This window comes from Talpa europaea (assembly GCF_964194135.1).
Source record: "Talpa europaea genome assembly, chromosome: 13".
Lineage (NCBI taxonomy): Eukaryota > Metazoa > Chordata > Mammalia > Eulipotyphla > Talpidae > Talpa > Talpa europaea.
Genome location: NC_140080.1, coordinates 4,917,002 through 4,939,711, shown reverse-complemented (window position 1 = coordinate 4,939,711; position 22,710 = coordinate 4,917,002). Strand labels below are relative to the sequence as shown.

Genomic DNA, 22,710 nt, shown 5'->3' with positions numbered 1-22,710 from the left:
GTATTTCAGAATGCCTTAAAGAGAATGTGGCTTAACTTTTAGTCATTCAATGCTTGATTTTTCTTCTTGCTTGTCTTAGCCCTCAAGAGAATCCATTCTCAATGTCCCTTTGCAAAGTTCGATGAAAGCAATCACAGTGATAGTTCTTGAGTCTGTCATCAAAGGTTGGCTCAGATTTCCAGTAGAGTCCATTATAAATGAATTTTTTCTTGATGGTTTTTGAGGGACAAACAGTTCCTTGACTTGAATATGCAGGAAAGTTTGAGCCCTGGCTGGAAGTCAGTTACCTTTTCTGAGCAGACTTACTCTTTTGTGTTTCTTAAGCACTGAGGAAGCCAGAAATTCCTAAAAATCCAGCACCAGAATTTCTCTTAGGAATATGAAGTTTTGATACGGAAGAGACTCTAACTTATTTCTTGCATTTAACATAAGTTATAGCAGCACCTTGCAGTTTTTCAGCCTTGATTCTTCCTTACTCTCAATTTATTTTTATCCTACTGAGCTGTTCTTGAGAAGGTAAACATTGGAAAGATTGTAAATCATTAGTATGGTTTTATCAGATGTCTTGAAAGTCTGAAACTATTTGTCTTCATTAGCATGGCTGATATATCCATCATATGGCAAAAAGCCGCTAGCTAGTGTTTAACCATCTTTATTGATTATTTTTACACTTTGTCATAGCTTTGCTGTTTAAACAATTTATAATCAGCAGGATCTGTAATTTTGACCGTGAAGACAATAGTCAGGAATATTATTTTTCCTTTTAAAATACTGTTATTCTTTTTCTATCTAGTAGGTAGCTACTATGTTTAAATTAAGAACATCACCCCTACTTTCATTCTCTGGCACAGATCAACTGACACTATTTCCATATTGACAAAGCAAAGTGTCTGAAGACTCTTCAGGGTCAGAAAATTCTAGAAGCCATTCTATTTGTGTTGTCTTTTTCATTCTCGCACATTTACTTTTCAGTCTTCCAATCTTTTGATTGGGAGTTATTCATGATTATTCGATACTATCATACTAGGAAATGAATTTTGAGGAGTTACAGGAGGAAGAGACTATCTGGAGATCTCTTAGATATTTTGGATTGGCCCAGAAAATTAATATAGAGATTTACAACTTCACCCTTCTTTTTACAATTTTAGCCAGAAAAGTCAAACAAAATTGAAAAAGAGCAAGCTTGGTATGTCACCAGCACCACGTTGATTGTTAATGCTGTAATTCGATCCTGGTCTGTGGTATTACTTCCACTTTGGAGCCTTGTAGCTCTAATAAAATGTGTCAAAGAAGAATGCAAAGCTTGACTCATGGTATCTACCCAGAATTTTACATAGTAACTGTTAGAACAACTCAAGATTTTAGAATGTGTCAAAGAAATGGCATGTGCCCACAGGGTTGTAGTTTGAGAAACTGTCACAATTTATATGGGATTTCTTTCTGTGGTGGAGGGTAACACCCTTGGTTGTAGCAGTCAGAAGGAATCCAATGTCTTTCTTTTCCTTTATTTTGAAATGTGTCCACTGTTTTGTATAATCTTCCCTCTGTATTTTGAATTAATAATTCTCATAAGGCACATTAGGGGCTGCCAGCAGCCAGCCTGTGGACCAGATTCCAGATTCTGATAGTAGATTCATCTTATTTGGCGTCTCCAAACTACTTGCTAGCATTCTTTTCCCTTTTATTGAGGTAACATTGGATTTGAGTTAAGGCTCGCACCTCCTCAGCTCACAGCTCCTCCTCAAATGTCACTTACCACACCCACAATGGAAGTCTCCATAGTCCGTTATCCTCGGCCACTGGGCACCCTCCTGCCTTGTTCCCGCCCCTTTGAGTAGCCTCAATTCCATAGTCATATTTCTAGGGTTTGCTTTGGTTTGATTTTGTCTGTTCCTGTTTTGTTTCTCTATAGCCTATATGTGAGTGAAATCATCTGCTGCTTATCTTTCTCCTTCTGACTTAGCATCATTCCCTCCAGGTCTACCCATCTTATTGCACATTGATTGAGTTTATCTGCATCTACATATCATTTGTTTAAAATTATGTGGAACTCTTCTTACATTGGTGATTACCAACCTATGGCACTGTAGAGTTTTTTTGTATTTGTTCACCAGGTCTGTTCAAAGGTTAAAGTCAGCATTAGCTCAAATTTTTCTGCATCATTTTTCCGGAGATTGGAGAGATGGGTACAGAAACAAATGTATATATGTAGAGAGAAATCATTCCCAAACCCAAGGTTTGATAAGATTAATCTAATTATTTTTTTAATTCTTTAATGATTTTTTTATTAAGATTAAGAAGTGACATTTATTGAGTACATGTTGTGTGCCTAGAACTGCATTATCCACTGATTTTCTGCATAGCGTCTTATATCACGTATGACTTTAAGTATATTTTAATCCCAAAATAATTTTTTAAATTAGTGACAGACAATACAAACATCTACTTTCTTTTTTATATAAATAAAACTTAATTTATATATATATTAATTTAAAAATTTTTTTTACATCATTGTTCATTTTTAAACAATATTTGCTTCCCCCCACCATCAGTACTGAGGGCATGAACTGTGTGGCCGGGTAAGCCATATTACATAGGTGAATTGTTTAGCCAATTATAAATCCACTATTTTTGTTGAGTATTGTGTTCAACTTTCATGATATAGTATCTAAGGATAATCAAAGAAAGCTTGATACACCTTTGCTGTAATCTAGTTATATATGTTTATCCATTCACTAATGGTATCCCTTTTTCTTTAAAGGAAATGAAGGTAGCATTTATAAACTTCAATTCTTTTCTAAATTTTCACCAGGCATCCTTTTAATAATTATTCTAGACTTGACTTTAGTCAATAAAAGATATCAGTCCATATTTTTCAGGATTTACCTTCTTGCTCTTTCTCCTATAATTCCCCCTACAGCTCCTGCAAAAATGATCTGAATGATAATTTCTGAACAAATATTATTGTGAGAGTAACATCTTCAGACTAAAACAGGCTAAGAAAGTCATTTCTTCAAACTAACTTTGATTCCCCAAGCCCTTGGTTTGACTTTCCCTTCCTTTTATGTTCCTTCCTTTTATCCAAGTACAGCAGTCAAACAAATACTACCAAGAATAGGACCGGGGATGCAAGATTAAGGGTCTAATATTCACAAATTGGGTAACAATGCCTTGTGCAAAAGTTGACTGGCAGTTCCCTTGAAAATGTTTCTCGTTACCCCTTAGGCACATCTGTTTCATACTGTTTTTTCAACATGTAATAATTTCCCCCAAACACTTCACAAGTCAAGAATCACGGACAATTGAACTCACTATTAATGTTTATGAAGTTTCATCTCAACGGTATGTCATGTTCTGAAGCTTCATCCCAGCTGGAAAATGATAAATCATTTTCCCTCTTTTTTCTGTTCCTTAATGGCTAATCTCTTGTATCACACAAGCAGAAAGGTTGGCAGTGTTTCCTGTGTAAATAAGTAATTCAGTTTCAATAATGATATGGTAGGCATACTTCTTATAATCTTTTTAACCACATATGGGAGTCATAAAGGTTGTAGCTGATGAGGTGGTAGAACTGGTTACTTATCTGAGCATTCCAGATTCCACCTGGTTTTTAAAACATAAACTTTGTTCCTTATGGGTGCTGAAATCAGAGACCCATTGAAGAAAAAAAGAAGATGTATAAAACATGTATGTGTTTTGAAAACTGGGCTATTGCTTTCAGATCTATTAAGATATCATAGAAGTATTTTCCATTGATCTTACTGATTTGTAATACTATCCCTTCATGTGTTCAAACACAGAAGACAATCAGTAGTTGCTTTTTTATTTTTTTTTCTTTAAATAAGGCAAAAACTCCATGTGATGTTTACTAAATTAAAAGAACATATTACACTTTGAATTAATTTTATAATCACAGGAAGAAAAAAATCGGCTATGTGGTACATTCCTTTGATAAATGGGATATCAACTATCTTTAAATAAAGAGAGAATTGGCCCTGTTAGAAATTGAAGCTAAAGCTTATTTCGAGTCTCCCTTTTTTGTAACTCTCTAAGACAAGTTAATTTTTACCCTTGATATTTTTGTCTGGCTTACTTACATCTAAATTTTGAAATTTGTAGTAAGTAAAGGACATTTGAAGTAAAAAAGAATTTGAATATTATCAATGTGGTTTTTCAATAAGTTATAAGTGCAAATAAATAAAACTTTAAAATTTTAATATAAATATAATAATATAGCAAAAATATAATAAAATGCCTTTATAGCCAGTTACAACAACTTAGCATTAAAAAATTACTGCATATCATTAAATAACATCAACTGCAGCCAGGAAATTAAAACCAAAAAGTAGAAAGCTCATATTATGATTTCTAGTATCTATATCATTATAAAATTTAGATTTAATTTCATAAATATTGGGAATTTCTGTTCTGAGATTCCCAAAGAAACTATAACTTTCACATAGATTACAACAGTCTCTTTCACCAGGAGCTCAAATCCCGGGACCCTTCTGAACAGGCCCTCACTATGGGAGGTCGTAATTCCTTTACAAAAAAGGAATCGCACCTTGTTCTCCATTTGCCCTAGAGGTCCTGAGTAATACTCACATGTTTAAAGTTTTTATGATTTAAGAACCAGCGTTCTGGATTACAACCTGTGATTGATGTGAAAATTTGGAATCCTTTCTTCAATGCTATTGCAACAAAATGTTTTTTTTTTTCTTTTTTGGAGGCAAAGTTCTCCTATACTTCTTCTAATTCAACTTTCAAAAACACTGGATGCAAGATCTTTAACTGGCAGTCTGTGGGTCACATCTCCCCCTCAAATGTATTTTTGTTTGGATGATAGAATGTTCTAAAGTAAATTTGGATGGATCACAACCATTTGAAGTCAGAAGCATTGGTTTCCAAAACATCTTCCTGCCTTCTGGTTTTTCTTGAATCAGGTGAAGAAGTACAGGGCCCTCCCCTGTGGTAAAATCAGTGGAGTCCCCAGTTTCCTTTCAGTCCCAGCTTGGCTCCTGTTCAGCTGTCTCTCCTACTTCCTTCTGTCTTAAAGCTGCTTCCTTATTTATGTTATCTGCCTGGTTCTTGAGTTTACTCCATGTGCACAATCAAATATAAAGATAATTATAGAGCATGCAAATGTGTCCTAATTTGCCATCAATATTTTATGGAAACATGCAAATTTCAGGGATGCTTTCAAATCACAGACTGTTTCAGTTTTGTGTAACCGAGCAAACCCTGGGAGAACACCAGAAATTCAGGTCGTGGAGTAAAGGGCAATGGAGAGAAGCCTCTTGTTCTTCTGGAAGAAGGTTCCTAGAATAACCCTACTCCCAGTAAGATTACTCTCGGTCAGCCCTTTCAAGCACATGTCCCACAGCCACTTCTCCTGGGAGATTTTGTCACCTACTTGGCAGTGCTGTTGGGGAGCAAGGCCTCTCTGCCTGTGACTTCGGGACCAGAGCTTCCTCTCGTCAATTTGGAAGAGTGTCTTCCTAGATGATTTTGATTCCTAGGTCTGTCAGTAATCAGTTGGTATTTCTCATCCTGCCTTTTTACATTTCTTCTGTGACGGTAGCTGATGGCCGATGAAGAGCATGATTGGGGGCAAAGGAAATGGAAAAACACGAGAGAAAAAGGGCACAGATATATTTATAGCAGAAGAGATTCCAACCACATTCATGGTTCTTGATTCAGGTCTGCCTTCTTTGGTCATTCTCCATGCTCCAGGAAGCCTGGGATAAGGTCTATCTTGTTCATTTTCTAAACTCAGTATCTAAATATTGTCTTTTTAAAAAAGATTTATTTATACAAGAACCAGGGTACAGGCCAGATGTGGGGGAGGGTGAGAGGATTCACCAGACAGAGTGGGAAACAGGATAGGCAGATTGACTGAAATACACTGCTGAGGGGAGCAGCGGGCAAGACAGGAGAGGTCTGCCGTACCATGTGGGCATCTCCGTGGCAGGTGGGGAGCAAACCAGCACTGCAGAGGCTGCAGACAGCTTCATAGGGCTGTGCTCAACCGCCTGCGCCACCAGGGAGGTCCTTGTCTTTTTTTTTTATGGTAGAATCGTAATAAATCCATGGTATTTGAGTTGCATGGCCAACTTTTACCCCTCGGTTATGCATAGATTCACCATTTACTGCAAGATGGAAGGATTTATCAGCAAATGAGTAAATGGGAATGCAATTCAAAGATTGTGATGGTTTTATGGAGAATGTGATGATTAAGAGGGTAGACTCTGGAGCAGTTGACCAGCATGAGTTAGCTGTGCTTCTGACAGTAAGTGGTCAATACCCTAGCCTCTTTGTACTCAAATTCCTTAATCTGTCCAGTAGTTGTTGTGAGGAAGAAAAGAGTTGGTCTATTTTTTGTATGTATTTTTATATTTTTACACCATCACCATCTCCTATATCCTATGACACTTTCTCTCTATATCCCTTTAACTCAGAAATGTCAGTCACTTATTAATGTCTGCTAGTTTTTATAGGTATTGGATTTTGTGTAGTAAATTCCAATATTTGTCTGTCTCTCTAATTTGCCTTACTACCCACCATTCCCTGGAACTCTCCATTTTGTTGGAAATGGTAGTGTTTTGTCTTTCTTTATGACTGCATAGTATTCCAGTGTATGGATGGATAGTCCACAACTTCTTGATCCAGTTTTCTGTGGACATAGGAGAGTATCTCTAAAGCTCTTAGTATAACATCTGGCACATAGTCTCACATGGGTACTCATCATTATCATGTCCATCCTCATCCTTGTTTATAAGCTTGGACTGTTCTCTCAAGTTTCCCTTGGAAAGAATAGCTCCGTTTCAATAGCAAAGGTTTTACAAATAAAACTGATGTAATTTTATTTTTGTACAAGCATCCAGACAAGTCTCTTCAATTCTTTTCTCCCCTACATCCTTGGTTTGTACCACCCTGGCTTCCTCAAGCAAGGGCAATACTTCTCAGGAACCTTAGCTCTTCTGAGTCTCATTTAGCTGTGTGTGGCCTTCTCTTTGGCTATTGTCCTTAGGAAATACTTTACCACGGGCCTGGAACCCTAAATCACATACGACAGTGATTATAACAGTTTAGAGTTTAGACAGTTGTTCTAATACATTTTCCTTGCCAGTGTTGAGGCTCACCTGCCATCTTTCTGCTTGTTTGCAGACCTTCTGTAGTTTGCCTTTACTTAGTATTTTAGCAATGGTGCCCATGGAGAGATGGTGCTCACCCTCCTCTGCTAAAGAATATGTGAATTCATATTTGTCATTTACATATAAAGAAAACAATTCCTGCATTGACTAGGGTTAGCACTGATGATAGAATACAATAGAATGAAACTGACAGTATCTTTTAACAAGAAAAGTGAACTTTTTTGGAGGGGAAAGCAAACATTGTTTAAAAATGAACAATATTGGGCCTCCCTGGTGGCACAAGGGGTTAAGACGCAACCTATGAAGGTCACCAAAGCCACTGCAGCACAAGTTCGATCCCTGGCCAGGGAGCTACCCTCATGGTGCAGCAGACCTCTCCTGACTCACCCGCTGCTCCCCTCAGCAGTGTATTTCCATCAGTCTGCCTGTTCTGTTCCCCGCTCTGTCTCTGGTGATCCTCTCACCCCCCACACCTCTGGCCTATACCCCAGTTTTTGTATGTATAAATAAAATAATTTTTTAAAAAAGAGTAAAAGTATTAAGAAATAAAGCTAGAACCAAGAAAAAATTAAAAAAAGAACAATGTTGTGAAAATATATAAGTAAAAAAAATGTTTTAAAAAGCAACTCAAGAAAGGAAAAAAAAGTGAGCTTTTTGAATCAGCTACATAATCAGTGCTTCCATAAGGCAACCTCTCATAGTCAGTTCAAAATTATGATTGTCACAGATTTTCCAAAGCTTGTTTGGTTGTCCAAAGGATTCCTTTAGCTATTTAGCTACATATTGTTGATTTTTCTCTTTGGACAGACTAACCATTTACTGCAAGATGGAAAGATTTAGCAGCCAATTTCTTCTCTGGATTTCTTTTCTTTTTCCTTTAGCCTGCTAACAGTTCCTGCTGTTAAGCTAAAGATATTCTTTCACCTAAATGTTTCTGCATTCTGTGATGATATTTCCCCATCTGGCCTCTCTTAGCTAGTAATCATTTTATCAACTTCTAGGAATATTCCTCTTTATTTATACGGCACACACGCCCACTGCAATGGTTGTTTTGTAATGCATGATATATTTTGGGCAAACAGAATCATGGTCTGATTTACATCATGGAGAAACTCAGGGATTCTCATTTCTCAACACAACGCATATTTCTCCTTCCAATATGATTAGCTATTGGGGCCCGTTGACCACCTTTACAATTAAAACTTTCATTCATTTTTTTTCATTTATGCCTCTCCCAGCTCAGCGTTATGCCCTTGTGCTTACCAGGGGGCCTCCACTGTGAGTCACACTGGCCATTGTTAGCTGGTCCTGACTACCGGTCATCTATGTGTATTGAGGCAGCACAAATCACGATATGATAAACATCATGCCATAAACACGTGTGTCCATCATTTTGAGCCATCGGTAATATAGAAGAGGGTTAGCACTCTTCCTGCTTCTACAACCACTTTTATTAACCCTCTTTATAGTTGCCCCTTCCTCTGCTTGTTCCTTAAATCATGGTCTTTCCAAGTGCTCTTTCCTAGATCTTCTCTCTCTGCGGCCTCATAGGCGACTCCACACAGCCCTAGCTAGGACCTATGATTCCCACCTCTGTCCTGCTACTTAAGGTGTACATCCAGCTCCCAGCCCTTGGTTGTCCAGAGATGAATCCAATTCAGCACGTCCTTACTGAGTCCATCATGCACGATCATCCATTCCCTCCTAGTGCTCCCTCTCCCCGCTCCCATTGTGCAGGGGTGGCCTGGGCCCATCTCTGCTGCTCTTTCTCCCCCAGGATCTCAGCCAAGCTTTAAGTCCTGCAGATTCTACCTCTTTCCCACAAAACTATTGATTTCTCGCTCTCTGATTCTAGGACATAGTCCCTCAACTGGACTGTTGTAACATTTCCCCAGATGTCCCTCTGAGTTCAGTTTTCCTTTTGTGATGCCAGCCCCAGCCCCTCATCCTGCTATCCCGGGAACCATCTGCGGCTCCTCGTACCTGGCGCAAGGTGCATGTTTGATTTCTATAGTCTCCTCGGTTTCTCCAGCGGAGTGGACTCACTCTGTGTGACGACTACCTGCCTGTTTCCCCTGCTCCCCCACTTGACATTAACCTGTGAGCTCAGCGTCTTGCTCCTCATTCAGTCCTTGGACCCAGAATAGTGAGGCTGCACAGGAGATGCTTAACAGACCCTTAAAGATTGTTGAATGTTCCTCAGTTTTCAAATTTTGTAATATTTAAACTACAAAGCAAGTAGAAAGAAATTGTAAGCACAAACTGCATGATGACAAAGTCTGGAATTAGATGTCATGGGTTAAATTTCTGGCTCTATCATTCCCTAGTTGGAACTTTTGACAAGACACATTTTCTCACCATAATGTAATCATATAACACTCATCATTACTGAGAACCAGAAAAAAATGACAGTAACATCTTGAATTTATGACGTCTAAATGGCCAGCATCATTTCTTTTTTTCTTTCTTTCTTTTTTGTTCAGCATCCCTTTGGGGTAGGCTTACATCTTTCCTTCTAGAAGGTTCTGAAGAGAGGTAGAGCTTCTTCTAAAACAGTGTCAGGAATTCAGTCTTGACTACATAGCAGGTCAGGAAGAGTCGTGAAATTGTCAATCTGTGCTCAGAGGGAAAACAGTTATGTAAGACAGTTTTATGTTCCTGTACATCCAATTTCTGAAAAATTCCAAATATTTGGGGGTGAAAATAGGTACAATTTATTTCTGCATTTCAAACTTACTCCTGGACTCTTTCTCCATATTTTTCTGGAGACATATTTTTTTCCACACCCACTCAAACCATCTGTGTACCAGGCAAGTTTTCAGAGATGTAAAAGCGACCGAAATATGTCCATTCCATTTATTTAGAAAGGGCTATGACTAATGATACTGTGGGGGGAGGTGGCACAGTTGATGGAAATATGGGTTCTGTGTGCACACAGCTAGGTCTTGGCCACACAGAGCAAGGCTTCCGGCCAGCCCTCAGTACCTGTGCTTTCCACACTCACCCTTCTAGAATCTGCCATGGGAAGATTCAGTGGCTTTATGACCTGGGGGTGTCCCCTGTGACACCAGGGTCCTCTGCTATCAAATGGAAACATTTTAAAAATTGTGCAGATTTTGCATTCTATCCTATAACATGCCAGTGATGGTTTCACATGAAAATGTTTGTATTATTGCAATTAATTAACAGTGATTCTCAAGGAAGATGTACCATGTTTATCACTCTTTTATTTTTTAAATATTTCTTTATTAAAATATATGAAGAAGTGGGATCCTATATTTCTGAATTGTAAACAGTGCTGAAACCCAGTGTTACCTTCCACTGGCTTACACCCTTCATGTCACCCAATTTGGAAAGTTCGGGTCCTGGGGTTTGCAGCCCAGGCCATGGGATTTTGTTAGAATTTAGGAGAATTCTTACACCTGTCTCCTCTTGACTTGCTAATGAATAATTCCTGAAGGTCTTTTGCCATGGTCACTAATGGAATATTTAAAAGGTAGCTCAGGCACCTAACTGGTAGCATTTCCACCTTTGAGATAATTGAGGGATATAAAATCAGCTTCCTCAAACAGAAAATCTCTGTTTGAGGAAATGAATCTGCCTGAGGTGAGAATTACCTGTCACTTTCCTCTTTAGAGCGGGTTAACAGTGGAAACTGAACAAAGAAGTTGTAAAACATCACACTTTCTTGTAAGCGTTGAGATAAAATGAACAGACAGCAAGCTGGTCATGCTCAGATATGAGTACAAGAAGTGACCTATTTATATATTCAAATTTCAGAATATTTCTAAGCCCCACCATGTGTGCTGTGAAGGTTTTTCATTTTAAATTACTTTTGTTAGATAATCCTGTTTAAAGTGACGTTTTGATTTATCGCCACTAATCAAGATTCTGATGCCTCATGGACTTCTTGTTTGTATCTGTTTTTGTTCTTTGTTACATAAATATGAGCTTTAGATATAAAATTCTGACTATGTAATATAGGGCTAATGAGTCACAGATGGAAAGATGCTGGCACATCATCATCTAATAACATTTTAAACTCATATTCCCTAGTAAAACAAAGGCAAATTGTACACATCTGTTTTCCAACTTGTAGCATTTCTGAATTTGTGCAGAAGGATGTTTAAAGGACTTTTACTTGGGGAGAAGGAAAAGAGGATACAGGTCATCCCCCACCACTTAATAGCCTTATCGGAAAGGATTTGGCAAAAGGGATAAGATTTCCTCTTCTTGGCTTCCTGAGAAGTCCCAGTTCTAAAGGAGGAAAATCAAAGGCATTAGGGCTGAAGACATATCTTCATCCTACAAACATCATTTTATTGGCTCTCTCAAAAAGAAAAATAGATAAGGGGAAAATAAAGGAGAAAATAAACCAAAACTAATGCAATTTCAAAAACTAGAAACTTTCCTGTATTTTTTCTTCCTAAAAATAGACTCAAAATAGGTTTGAGAAAAGGAGAGGTCTATGGGAGTGAGCCTGCAGACGTGGGAGGCCATGCACTCTGTGGTGGCTGTTCAGTTTATCTGTATGGTGAACATGTTCTGTGTGGGGAGAGAACTTGGGAAAAAGATTCCACTATCACATGTGGTTGGAAAAAAACTGGAACAAAGGCAGCATTTCTCCCCCAGGGCCCCCCAGTTGATAACGCCTGTGAGAATGCGGTTTTTTGTTTCGTTTAATTATTATTACTGTTATTATCTTCTTATTGTTAATTTTGGGGCAGCATTTGATTTCTCCCCTCAGGTGTTGCCCCCTTAGTTTGAGGATGAGTTTGACCATAGCACAGTCCTCCAAAAGATCTGTCTCCCATTCTCCTTGGCTAAAGAATTCCAAGTCACTTTCCTCCTTGAAGGGGTAGTGTGAATAGCTGAGCGCTTTTGGGAAAGTCACACGACAGAGTGATTCCTGCTGAGTGTGGCCATTGCCTGCCCTGACATGAAACACCCATGCTATGAGAGACAGATTTCCACCCATCACTCCACAGACATCCCTGAAGCAGGGGAGACCTGAGCCCCACATATGATTGGAGAGAGAAATGTTGACATGTGGGTGGTGAGACCACATTTTGTGGGGCATCCTGCGCGTATTCCAAGGACCCCTCTGAGGTGCTAGCGAGTTTGTTCACTGTGGTCCAGAGAGGACTTAATGAGCCTATTGTACCTTCTGACTGTAAACATTCCATCCACAGAGGAAAACCAGAGTGTTGTCATCACAGCAAGCGGCGTCTGCAGTCCCCCCGACATTGCACTAACATTTTGTAAAGTTTCAGGCACGTTAAGAGTGAACAGTGGACGCCACCATCCCTGCTCCCTGGGGCAGCGACAACAGGAGCATTCGCCCTGCCATCCCTCTAAGGAATGGGGGTTTCCTGTGTGTATTGTTTGTGGTGTGAGATGCTCGACAAGACCTAGCGCGAGACAGGGTGACAACAGTCTCACCGTGTTTGTCCGCCAGTGCGATGTCCATGTGACGTTTTGTGTTGTGTCGTTTTGGTGCTGTGCACGTCCCCAGGGCCTGCCAGGCTTCCCCACAGTTGCCGCTCTGCACAGTAATCAGATCCTCACCGTCAAGGTTTGTGGTTGGCACCCGTGCCTGCTCAGTCAGTGCCCACAACCAGCATAAGAGCGGCAAGAACGGCTGAATGGGCTGGCCGAGTCCTGTGTGCCCGCACCAAGTTTCTGGGCCCTTGGGACCTCACTGACATCAGTGAGGTCAAGGATACATCAAGAAGGCTCCTGAGCTTGTAAAAGAGGAGGATAAAGAAGTGGGGGGGGGGGGGAGGGCCAAACCCCCCAGCACCTTGCCCTGCCTCCATGGCTCCATTGGCATGCGCCGCAATCCTCCCGGGTACGTTTGGCCCATGAGGTCATCCTAAGGACTCTGGACTGTGGCCATCAATAAAATGGCAGCCACGTTCATGCCTCCCTATGCTGGTTGACAATTCTGACGGAAACTGAACTGGTGCTTTGTCTCTAGACCCTCTGCCCAGGGCCAGGATGCAGCTGACGCAAACTCACCTGCTTTCTTCCATACTCTCAATTATTAAAAGCCCCCCCGCCCCCGCCCCACCGCGTTGCATTGATGGGGTATAAAAAAGACTCACTCTTCAGTGAACCACCTGGTCTCACCACCCCGGGCAGGGTTCTACTCCTTTCCACAAGAGCCTGTGGGTCTGAGGTCAGAGACAAGGACCAGTTCTGTTTTGCTCGATGGTCATTATAAATCTAATGTGTCTCTCTTTATTTCTTTCTTGGGACCTTCTGATGTCTCTTCTCCAACTCTCTCACCTCTGAACTTCAACCTTTGACCTCACCTGACTGATCAGATGGTGTTTCCTAAAATCAATCATGGCTTTCTCTCTGCTGATCAGCAGCTCATTAAACGCCGCCTGATAAAGGTAGTGCCTGTCCTCACACCCGTCTGTTTTCTCCCTGGCGCTCAGTGTTGCTCTGTGCCCTGTCGCTTTACCCATCGATCTCTCATGTGCAGGGAGGGTGGGGGGAGGCGGGATTTCTTTGAAAATTTCCTTGGACGAAATTTTGTCCAGTGAGCTGCATTTGTTGGAAACATAGATGAACATACCAAAAGCCAATCTGATTTTTTTTTTGAAACTAAAAAAGTATTTCACTAGTATCCAAGAATAGATGCAGTTCCTAAGCTCTCTGGTTTATAAATTATTATACAGCCTGACCAGCGTCTGGTATGCTTCGTTTTATCGATTAGATAATTTTACAGGTTAGGAAAATCACATTTGTCCGAAGACAAATGCAGCCTTTTTCTGAAACAAGGTGACTGTTACCAATGCGGCCTTATCATGGACACAGTCGTGCAGAAGTCTTACAGCAGCTCTACCTGAGCAATGATTCTAGTCCTGTAAGAGTTGAGCGCCTGTTCCTGAGCTGCTCTGATTTAACAGCACCTCCTCAGCTCACCCAGCATGAATATTTATTTGCTCCCTGCTGGCAGGCAAATTGCCTACAGGTTTCATGTTTCTGGTTGTTCTGGTTCTTTTCATAGTGTAAATGTGGATTAGATAATACAAATTTAAAGTGTTGATAAGAAGACCTGGGTCCCTCTCTTTCATGGTCATTGTTGGCTGTTCCCTTCTGCCTATAGGGTGACCAAGGACAGGCCGGGCCCCCAGGGCCCCCAGGCCCCCCAGGCCCGAGGGGGCCTCCTGGAGACACAGGAAAGGATGGCCCCCGTGGAATACCTGGCGTGCCTGTGAGTTGCTTTTTGGGTCATTTTGAGAACTGAGGATTGGGATGGGGTGGGATTGGGAGGGACTAGGGTGTTAATGGTCAAGGGGTGGGTAGGTGGAGGGACATGGGGTGATGGGAAGGCTCCCAAGCAGAGGGCTCTGCCAATAGGATTCTGCTGCCCCCCTCAATCCACAGGGGCACCCATGAAACCACAGACACCTGGAGGCAGCGATTGCACTGGTTTTCAGGGGAGCCTGGAGAACCTCTGACCTGCAAGGTCACTTGTCAGTAGGTTCTGACTAGTTCAGAGGACACTGGGGCGTGGGGGGGTGCTTTGCTTGGGAGATAAGCCTGGAAAACTAGGCAGGAGGTTAATGATGTTTTCTAAGGGCTCTATAGAGGAGACAAGTCCTGTTCTGTTCATGAAGGCACAGAAGAAAAATATGTCTAATATTTAATCCCTTGCAAATAACGAAATTACCCAAAGAACCAAAGAAATTGCTAATAAAACAGTAAAATTAATGGTTAAACCACCAGTGAGTGTGGTTTGAATATCATTTGTTCTTTGTATGTGAAGCTAATTAATGGAAATGAACTAAAAGTGATCTCAAGACTTAGGTCTTACTAAAATTAGTCAGGTATCAATATACAGTAACATAGGACCCTAAAAAAAGACTGGGTTTGATAGAAGCAACTCAGCAATTTAAGGAAACATGGAAAAGGTCAAAGTGTTTTACCTTTTTCCATATATTTAAAGGGAAAAGTTTATATGGAAAAATTTTTAATGTCTTTATCTTATGATTTTAGGACTTGAAATTCAGTTTTATCGCTGAATTAAATTATTTAGAGTACTGCTTTAGCTTAAGTTATTTTCATAATGCCAAAGTAATAAAAAATTCCTCCATCTAGTCTGAAAAGTACAAACATTCATGCACCCCGGTGGGTATCATGAAAAAGAGAAAGAGGATTAAAATCGGTTTTTAGTGTTCATAGCATTAATAAAATGATCACTGTTTCTTTTTTTTAAGGGTGAACCGGGAAAACCAGGTGAACAAGGCTTGATGGTAAGTATCTCAATTTATCTTTTTCTATACTAAAAATAATGGGAGGCCAACTCAGTCCAAACTGGGGTCGAAATGACGTGTAATAAATGTATCTGTCCTGTGACCTTGAACAAAGAGTGAAAATAAGTAAAAGTCCAAAAGTAATATGGCCTGTGTTCCATGGTGAGAGGTCACAAGACATCACATTCACAGAAATGACACAGGAGGAAAAAGGAGACTGTAGGTCTAAAGAACAGGAGAGGAAAGTCACAGGCGAGAGTGTGCATTAACAGCTCTGCTGGGAGGGAGAGTAAATCCCAGGAGAGTCTGTGCTGCCTCAATTGGAACCAGGAACTCAAAGGGAACAGGTTGATGAACTGCATTAGCACTGTAGACCCTCCTTGGTCATTCCAGGGGGTCTTCTGTGCTGGCAGGCCTCCAGCCAGACAAAATGGTGACTTGTAGCTCTGTATTGCACAGAAGCCTCGTAGACTTGCCTGTGGAGGTGCAGGCCCTGGTTGCTGGTGTGTTGCTTATTCTTGGCTGTGCAGGAGAAATTGGGGCAGTTTGTTGAGCCCTGGAGAGCAGATTCCTTCAAGCCACCTCTCCCTGTTTCTTCTCCCTGTCTCTGGAGTGTCTCTTGGCCTATTTGAAGATAAGAGCAATATTGGGGACACAGGGAGAGGTGCTGATAGCCCACACTGCCAAGGACCGCTATGTCCCTCTTGTTCTATGACACTGTGATCATGATGACTGACCTTGTCCTTACTCTACATGCAGATACTCAGGGCTCATTTATTTAAAAAAATAATAATAATTAGCCAGGTCTGAGTGAACTTGGCAGTAGGCCAGGAATAAAAACAAATGTGTGGATAGATTGAAGGTCAAAGGCATCTCCCTGTTGGGACCCCTTCAGCACCCCTCCTGGGAAAACCCACCAAGCTGTGTCCCTGTCAGAGCTGCCTTTGACCATTGCTGAGAGCAACCTGGACCAAATCTGACCCATCACCCTGAAATTCTATTCTCCTGACCAAGTTAGAAGCTTGATCTAGACAATCTGGGAGGAAAAGTACTATAGCATACTCTTTAAAAAAAGACCATATGTGAAAATGAAGCAAAACGTTTGCCATCAGTGGTAACTTTGCATAAAAGCGCAGCAAGCGTACCCAGGGTTGAGGGTCACCAGGTAAAGGATTCTTGGGGAACTACATCAGTTTTGAAATTGCTTTAAACAATTGAAAGCATGTGTAACTTATCTCCTTGACAATGGTCAAAATGTATTCCTCCCCCTGCATTCTTCTGTGGAAGGCTCGTGGGAATCTCAGGAGGCCTTTGTTTCCCCTTGGTCTATAGACCTTGCTCAGATTTTGTCATTGCTGCTGACTTTCTACTCTGATGCCAAGGCACCGTCTTAATAGACTAATTCTGAAATAAGAAGGACGATTCTTTGAAAAATTATAATCTTACCTCCCTTAGATTCATATATAGTCTCTGAATATACTGTGTGAATAACAACTTAATCCCAGTTCCCACAACTCCTAGCTTGACATTCAATGGAAACATCCTTGCTCATCCTAAATGAGCGATGATGCTATCATGTTAGTGTGCTCCCATTCCCCATTTCATATAGTCACTTTTCAGATGAAGATGATCCTGGATATTTTTTTGATATTTTGTTCTCATTTCATGAACACAGCTAAGGATCTCAGCTTACTTGGACTCACGAGTGTCCAGAGGATATGTGTATACAATAGATACAGTGCATCATACTGTTTTTATATTTTTTAAGATTTTTTTTATATTTTATTTTATATAATTCTTACATCATTTTGCATTTTTGCACAATGTATGCAATTTCGTTTTGGTTATATTCCCCATACAATTGTACCTCCCCTTATTTTGACCCTAATCCTTCCTTCCCCACCCCCCCGTAGTGTGTCTCTGGTTTATAGCTGCTTGTTGATTTTGATTTTAAAACTTTATTATAATTAGTCTTTTTCCTGGCCCCTTATTTAGGATTTCTAAATTCCTGCTATGAGTGAGCTCTTGTAGGCATAAAATAAATAAATCTTTAGGCTGTAAAATAAATAAAGATTTATTTATTTTATGCCTACAAGAGCTAGGGTGCAGGTCAGAGGTGCGGGGGGGGGGGGGTGAGAGGATCCACCAGAGACAGAGTGGGGAACAGAACAGGCAGACTGACTGAAATACACTACTGAGGGGAGCAGTGGGTAAGACGGGAAAGGTCTGCAGCGCCATGTGGGTCAGCTCCCTGGCTGGGCAGGGATCAAACTCGTGCTGCAGAGATTGCAGACAGCTTCATAGGTTGCATCTTCACTCCTTGCACCACCAGGGAGGACCATCATACTGTTTTTAAGGATGCAACTTTGGGCCTCCCCTGGGGGTGCAGTGGTTAAGCGCTGGGCTTTGAAGCTGCCAGCAGCCTCTGCAGCGCCGGTTCAATCCCCAGTTCGATCCCTGGCCACCAGCAAGGGTCCCACATGGCGCGGCAGACCTCTCCTGTCATGCCCATTGCTCCCCTCAGCAGTGTACTTTGTCAGTCTGCCTGTTCTGCTTCCCGCTCTGGCTCTGGTGAATTCTCTCACCCTCCTGCGCTTCTGACTATACCCAGTGCTTGTATAAATAAATAAATAAATAAATCTAAAAAAAAAAAATAAAGATGCAACTTTTATTGAAAGAAAGCATATAATGTAGACACACATAAGTATATATGTGAGTGAATTTTCACAGTGAACACAGTGACAGGACCACAAGCCAGATCAGAAAAGAGAGTGTTACCCTTTCTCAGAAGCCCTCCTTATCCCCAGTCTCTCTCTTCCCAGAGTTCAGCCTCCCTGGCTTCTGCCACCATAGATTCCCATTGCCTGCATTTGAATTGTATATTAATAGAATCATGCCGTATGTACACTTTTGAGTCTGGCTTCTTTCATTCAACATTACATTTGTGAGGTCATCGACTCCTGTTTTAATAGCCTTCACAGCTGCTTAAAAAAAAATTGGGAGGAAGAATCTTACTTCCTTGACTATCCTGTTAAAACTACATCACTGAAATGGAAGTAAATGAATGAATGGTCTGTCTGACCTTGGGCAAGTCACTTAACCTCTCAATTTCTCATCTGTAAAGAAAGGATAATGATACCTTCTCTGCCTCCCTTATAAGATTGCCAAAGACAAATGCAATAAATTAGAAGTAAGCACTTTAAAATATAGAACGAAGAACTATATGAGTATGTTATTATTATTATCACTCAATTGTTCCCTCTAGAGTAAATTACAGGTGAACATGGATTTATATAACAGATGTATTCCTGTAAAGTTCTGTATGAATCAGATTTTCATAAATCAACATATCTTAAATGTACTGGAGAACTGTGCTATTAAAAGCAATCTTATTCAGAAAATCTTTTGGTAAAGCAATATAATATCCTAATTCCTCTTCCCAGCAAACTGAATTTTTATATCTTATATTTGCTTAAACTATTTCTATGATTTAAAAAAAACCCTACCATTTTTAAAAAACTTGATTTATGTTTATTCACTTAAATGGCACTGTGCATTTTAACCCATCTCAAAGAGAGAACAGGATACTGGAAATACAGTTTTAGTTTCCATGAGGAAAAAATCACCCTTAGAAATTATGTTTGTTGCAAATATCACATGTGTGTATATTTTAATCAAAGTCCAGTGGGGAAAAAAGTACCATGTCCTAGTGACTCTGACCTCAGCACTACCAAGTAGAGTATGTCTGTAGCTTGCAACCTTTTTTTACTGATTTACAAATGTAGGCAAGAATTTCTATTTTATGGGTCTCCCTGGTGAGAAGCAAGTGAAATGATAGTAATAGGAAAGGCATCGTGAACCACAAAGATTTCCATCAATGAGAAGTACTGATGTTGAAACAGATGTGGAGCCCTGGCTTGGCACACAGAGGCCCCTCCTGTGAAGAGTAGGCTATAGATATTAATCGCATTCAGGGTGTCAAACACTGAGCTTGAGAGAGAAACATTCCTTCAGTTCTACCATGGTTATTGCTTTGGCCTGCCATTGTTCATTCTCCATTTTTCATAACACCTCTACTCAGCCCCCAGTGAAAACAAAGGGCCGACAATAAATTGCTCTTGTCTCTTCTGCCCTACGCAAACCCCCGACACTGGTTGGTTTGTGCCATGGAGCCCCCTCCATGGCACACATGGGGACACTGAAGGGCAGTAGAGAATTTAAAACATTTTAGCATATCTTTGATAGTGAAATGAGGACACTAGAAGCCATCTAAAAATCAGCTCTTACAAAACTGTTTATGAGTGTGTCAGGTGGGGAATGCATATTTGTAATCTAGGATATATATTTTATATTGCAAAAGTAATCATCTGAAGATTAACAGCATCTCTGATAAAATAAAAAAGACTTGCAGCTCAAGCAGTTCCACATTTGTTTAATCCTCCTATGCATCTACTCCGTAAACATGACCTTTGGGTTTTTCGAGAAGAATGAGATTTTAAAAGACAGATGTTGAGCTTAAGTAAATTGGACTCCATCGAAGGAAAGAACTGCTCTAGCTCATAAAACTAGACCCAAGGATCAAACCGAGGATAGACCCAATTGGAAGTGCTGAAGTGCTGAGCAGGCCTTATTTTTCAGTTCTTCCTGAGTTGAAATGGTTGTTAAAATAGTATTTTTGAAGGTAGCTCTCCTTTTGATATTCTTACTACTTCTTTCTTTGATAAAAGTAGTACAAGTTCTCAAAATCATAAAAGACAAATGATATACATATGTATACCTATATATTATATATATACAGTGTGTGTATTTATATAATATACACAGACGCATGCATGCACATACATGTATATTTAATAGATCAACTAGTCCCAGTTTCCTGGAAATTAGTTTTTGATCCAAAGTGTACATCCTGCACACCAAGAGTAGGATTACACTCATGTGCATATTGTAGATCATTTAGCGTGTCTGTGTGCTCATGAATATGCATGATCTGTGTCCATGAATATGCAAGAATAACTAAAAACTGGTTTTCATGAAGATAATGGGAAAGTGATTGTATCAATTTCTAGTCACACTATGTTACTGTACTTTTTAAAGATTTTAAAGATATTGGCGGGGCAAACCTCTCCTGTCTCGCCCACTGCTCCCCTCAGCAGTGCTTTCGGTTGGTCTGCCTGGACTGTTCCCCACTCTGTTTCGGGTGAATCTGCTCACCCTCCCGCACATCTGGCGTGTACTCCAGTTTTTGTATAAAAATGAATAAATCCTAAAAAAAAAAAAAGGAAAAATTTGACCTTAAAAAAAAGATATCTTAGAAGTCCTCTAGTTTATCACTTCACAGATAAAGGAAAACAATATCAGTGTGAACAAACTGATTTTGGACATATAATTTTTAAAAGCCCATTTCTGAGCAGTTGCACTGTGCATATTAGAAGTGGTTGGTGGCTGCCTACTGGGTTGAGCAATATAGACCGTTTCCATGACTCCGGAAAGTTCTGTGGGACAGTGCTGGTTTAAATAGAAAACAGATCTGAATAGTAGATGAGTATATATTATAGTTCTAAATATAAATCCTGCTGATCAGGGATATTTAGATTCTAGCAGCTAGTGTTTCTGAGCATTGTTGATTTAAAATAGGAAAATAGGGAAAACACACTTTACTCAATAGAAATATTTTTTACTGAGTGTGGTGTAGGGTGATAGGCCTTTGTGAACCATAAATTTGCTTCCTTTATGGTACGCTAGGGAAGTATGCTTAATCACAGAGGGCAGAGGAAGCCTGTTAATTTTTCTTTCTTTCCGGGTCATTTCCATGTAGGGTTCAGCAACAAGAAACAATTTATTAAATATTTAGAAGGGATGCGGTGAGGTCATTTCAGCCCTGGAAATCTGGGAGAGGTGATAGAGTCTCTGTTTGGGGACCTAATCAGAACATAGATTCTCAAATACCTAGTTCTGTCTTTAATCTGCTGCTGGTCGTTAATGCTCAATATTTAGTGTTGGGCCCTGGTTTTGTCAAGTGGTGAGAAAAATGTATTACTACTTTAATTTCCTGAGTTTTAAGAGACCTCTCTTAAAGAGGTCACAGCTTCATGATGCTGAGGAATATCAATAAATGAATCATCCTGGTTTAATGTTTTTCTCTAAAAAGTCAGCCCATGTGATAGAGACTTTAAGAGAGTTTATCTTTTAAAAAATAATTATTCCATTTCAAACTTTTTCCATCAAATAGTCATGAATGCATATAATGGCATGCCATCTTATCAAGGGACTCTGAAAGACAACTGTTTTAGGGAAACTTCTGCAAATAATAGAAATTATACAGTGATATTATTGAAATAAAAATCTCAAATACTTAAGCAGAAACATTTGTCTCAAAACTGGAACTTTTTTTTTCATCTTTTTTTTATTTAAATAATAAATTTTATTTTTATATTCCCCCATACAACTGCACATGCCCCATTCTGACCCCAATCCCTCCCCTCCCGGCCCCCACCTCCCAAAAAGTGTCTCTGGTTCATAGTTTTTTGTTGATTTTGATTTTCACTTTCTTATAGTTATTCATTTTCCTGATCACTTATTTAAGTTTTCTAGATTCCTGCTATGAGTGAGACCATCCGGTATTTTTCTTTTTCTTTTTGGCTTATTTCGCCGAGCATGATCCCTTCCAGCGCCATCCATGTTACTGCAAATTGCATGTGTTTATCTTTTTTGAATGCTGAGTAATATTCCATGGTATATATGGACCACATCTTCTTGATCCAGTCATCTATTTTTGGGCATTTGGGCTGTTTCCAAAGCTTAGCTATTGTAAATAGTGCTGCTATAAACATAGGGGTGCAGGTGTTTTTTGGAATTGATGTTTCTGTGTCCTTTGGGTAAATACCTAGGAGTGAAATTGCTGGATCATATGGAAGCTCTATGTCAAAACTGGAACTTTTTCCGGTGACAACAATATCATAGTTTGAGTGGCAAAATAATGGAGTAAATCTTGTCACTGCAATTTATTAAGTTTTATATTCATTAGCATGCTGGTTTAAGTTAAAACAAAATTACTCATTTGATAGGTACTACTAACCTAGATACCTAGGATGTAAAATAGATGACCTGAAGAATTTGCTCCTAGTTAAGTTCATTTTACAAATATGTAAATATATTAAAATACAACCCATTATGAGGATGTGGAGAAAAAGGAACCCTCGTACACTGTTGGTGGGAATGTGGACTGGTTCCGCCCCTGTGGAAAGCAGTTGGAGATTTTTCAAAACATCAAAAAAAGATCTACC

At 39.9% G+C, this 22,710-nt stretch overlaps 1 protein-coding gene across 1 annotated transcript in view; it reads left to right on the top strand.

The window, feature by feature from the left end:
- The window catches only part of COL25A1 (collagen type XXV alpha 1 chain), a gene marked incomplete at both ends in the record, with an annotated part of 360,422 nt that overhangs the window by 240,171 nt on the left and 97,541 nt on the right, over positions 1 to 22,710 (top strand). The window contains 3 exons of the mRNA XM_084251726.1: positions 12,670 to 12,729; positions 14,275 to 14,382; positions 15,389 to 15,424. Coding sequence (XP_084107852.1) covers positions 12,670 to 12,729; positions 14,275 to 14,382; positions 15,389 to 15,424 — 204 coding nt within the window. The remainder of the gene's footprint in view (positions 1 to 12,669; positions 12,730 to 14,274; positions 14,383 to 15,388; positions 15,425 to 22,710) is intronic.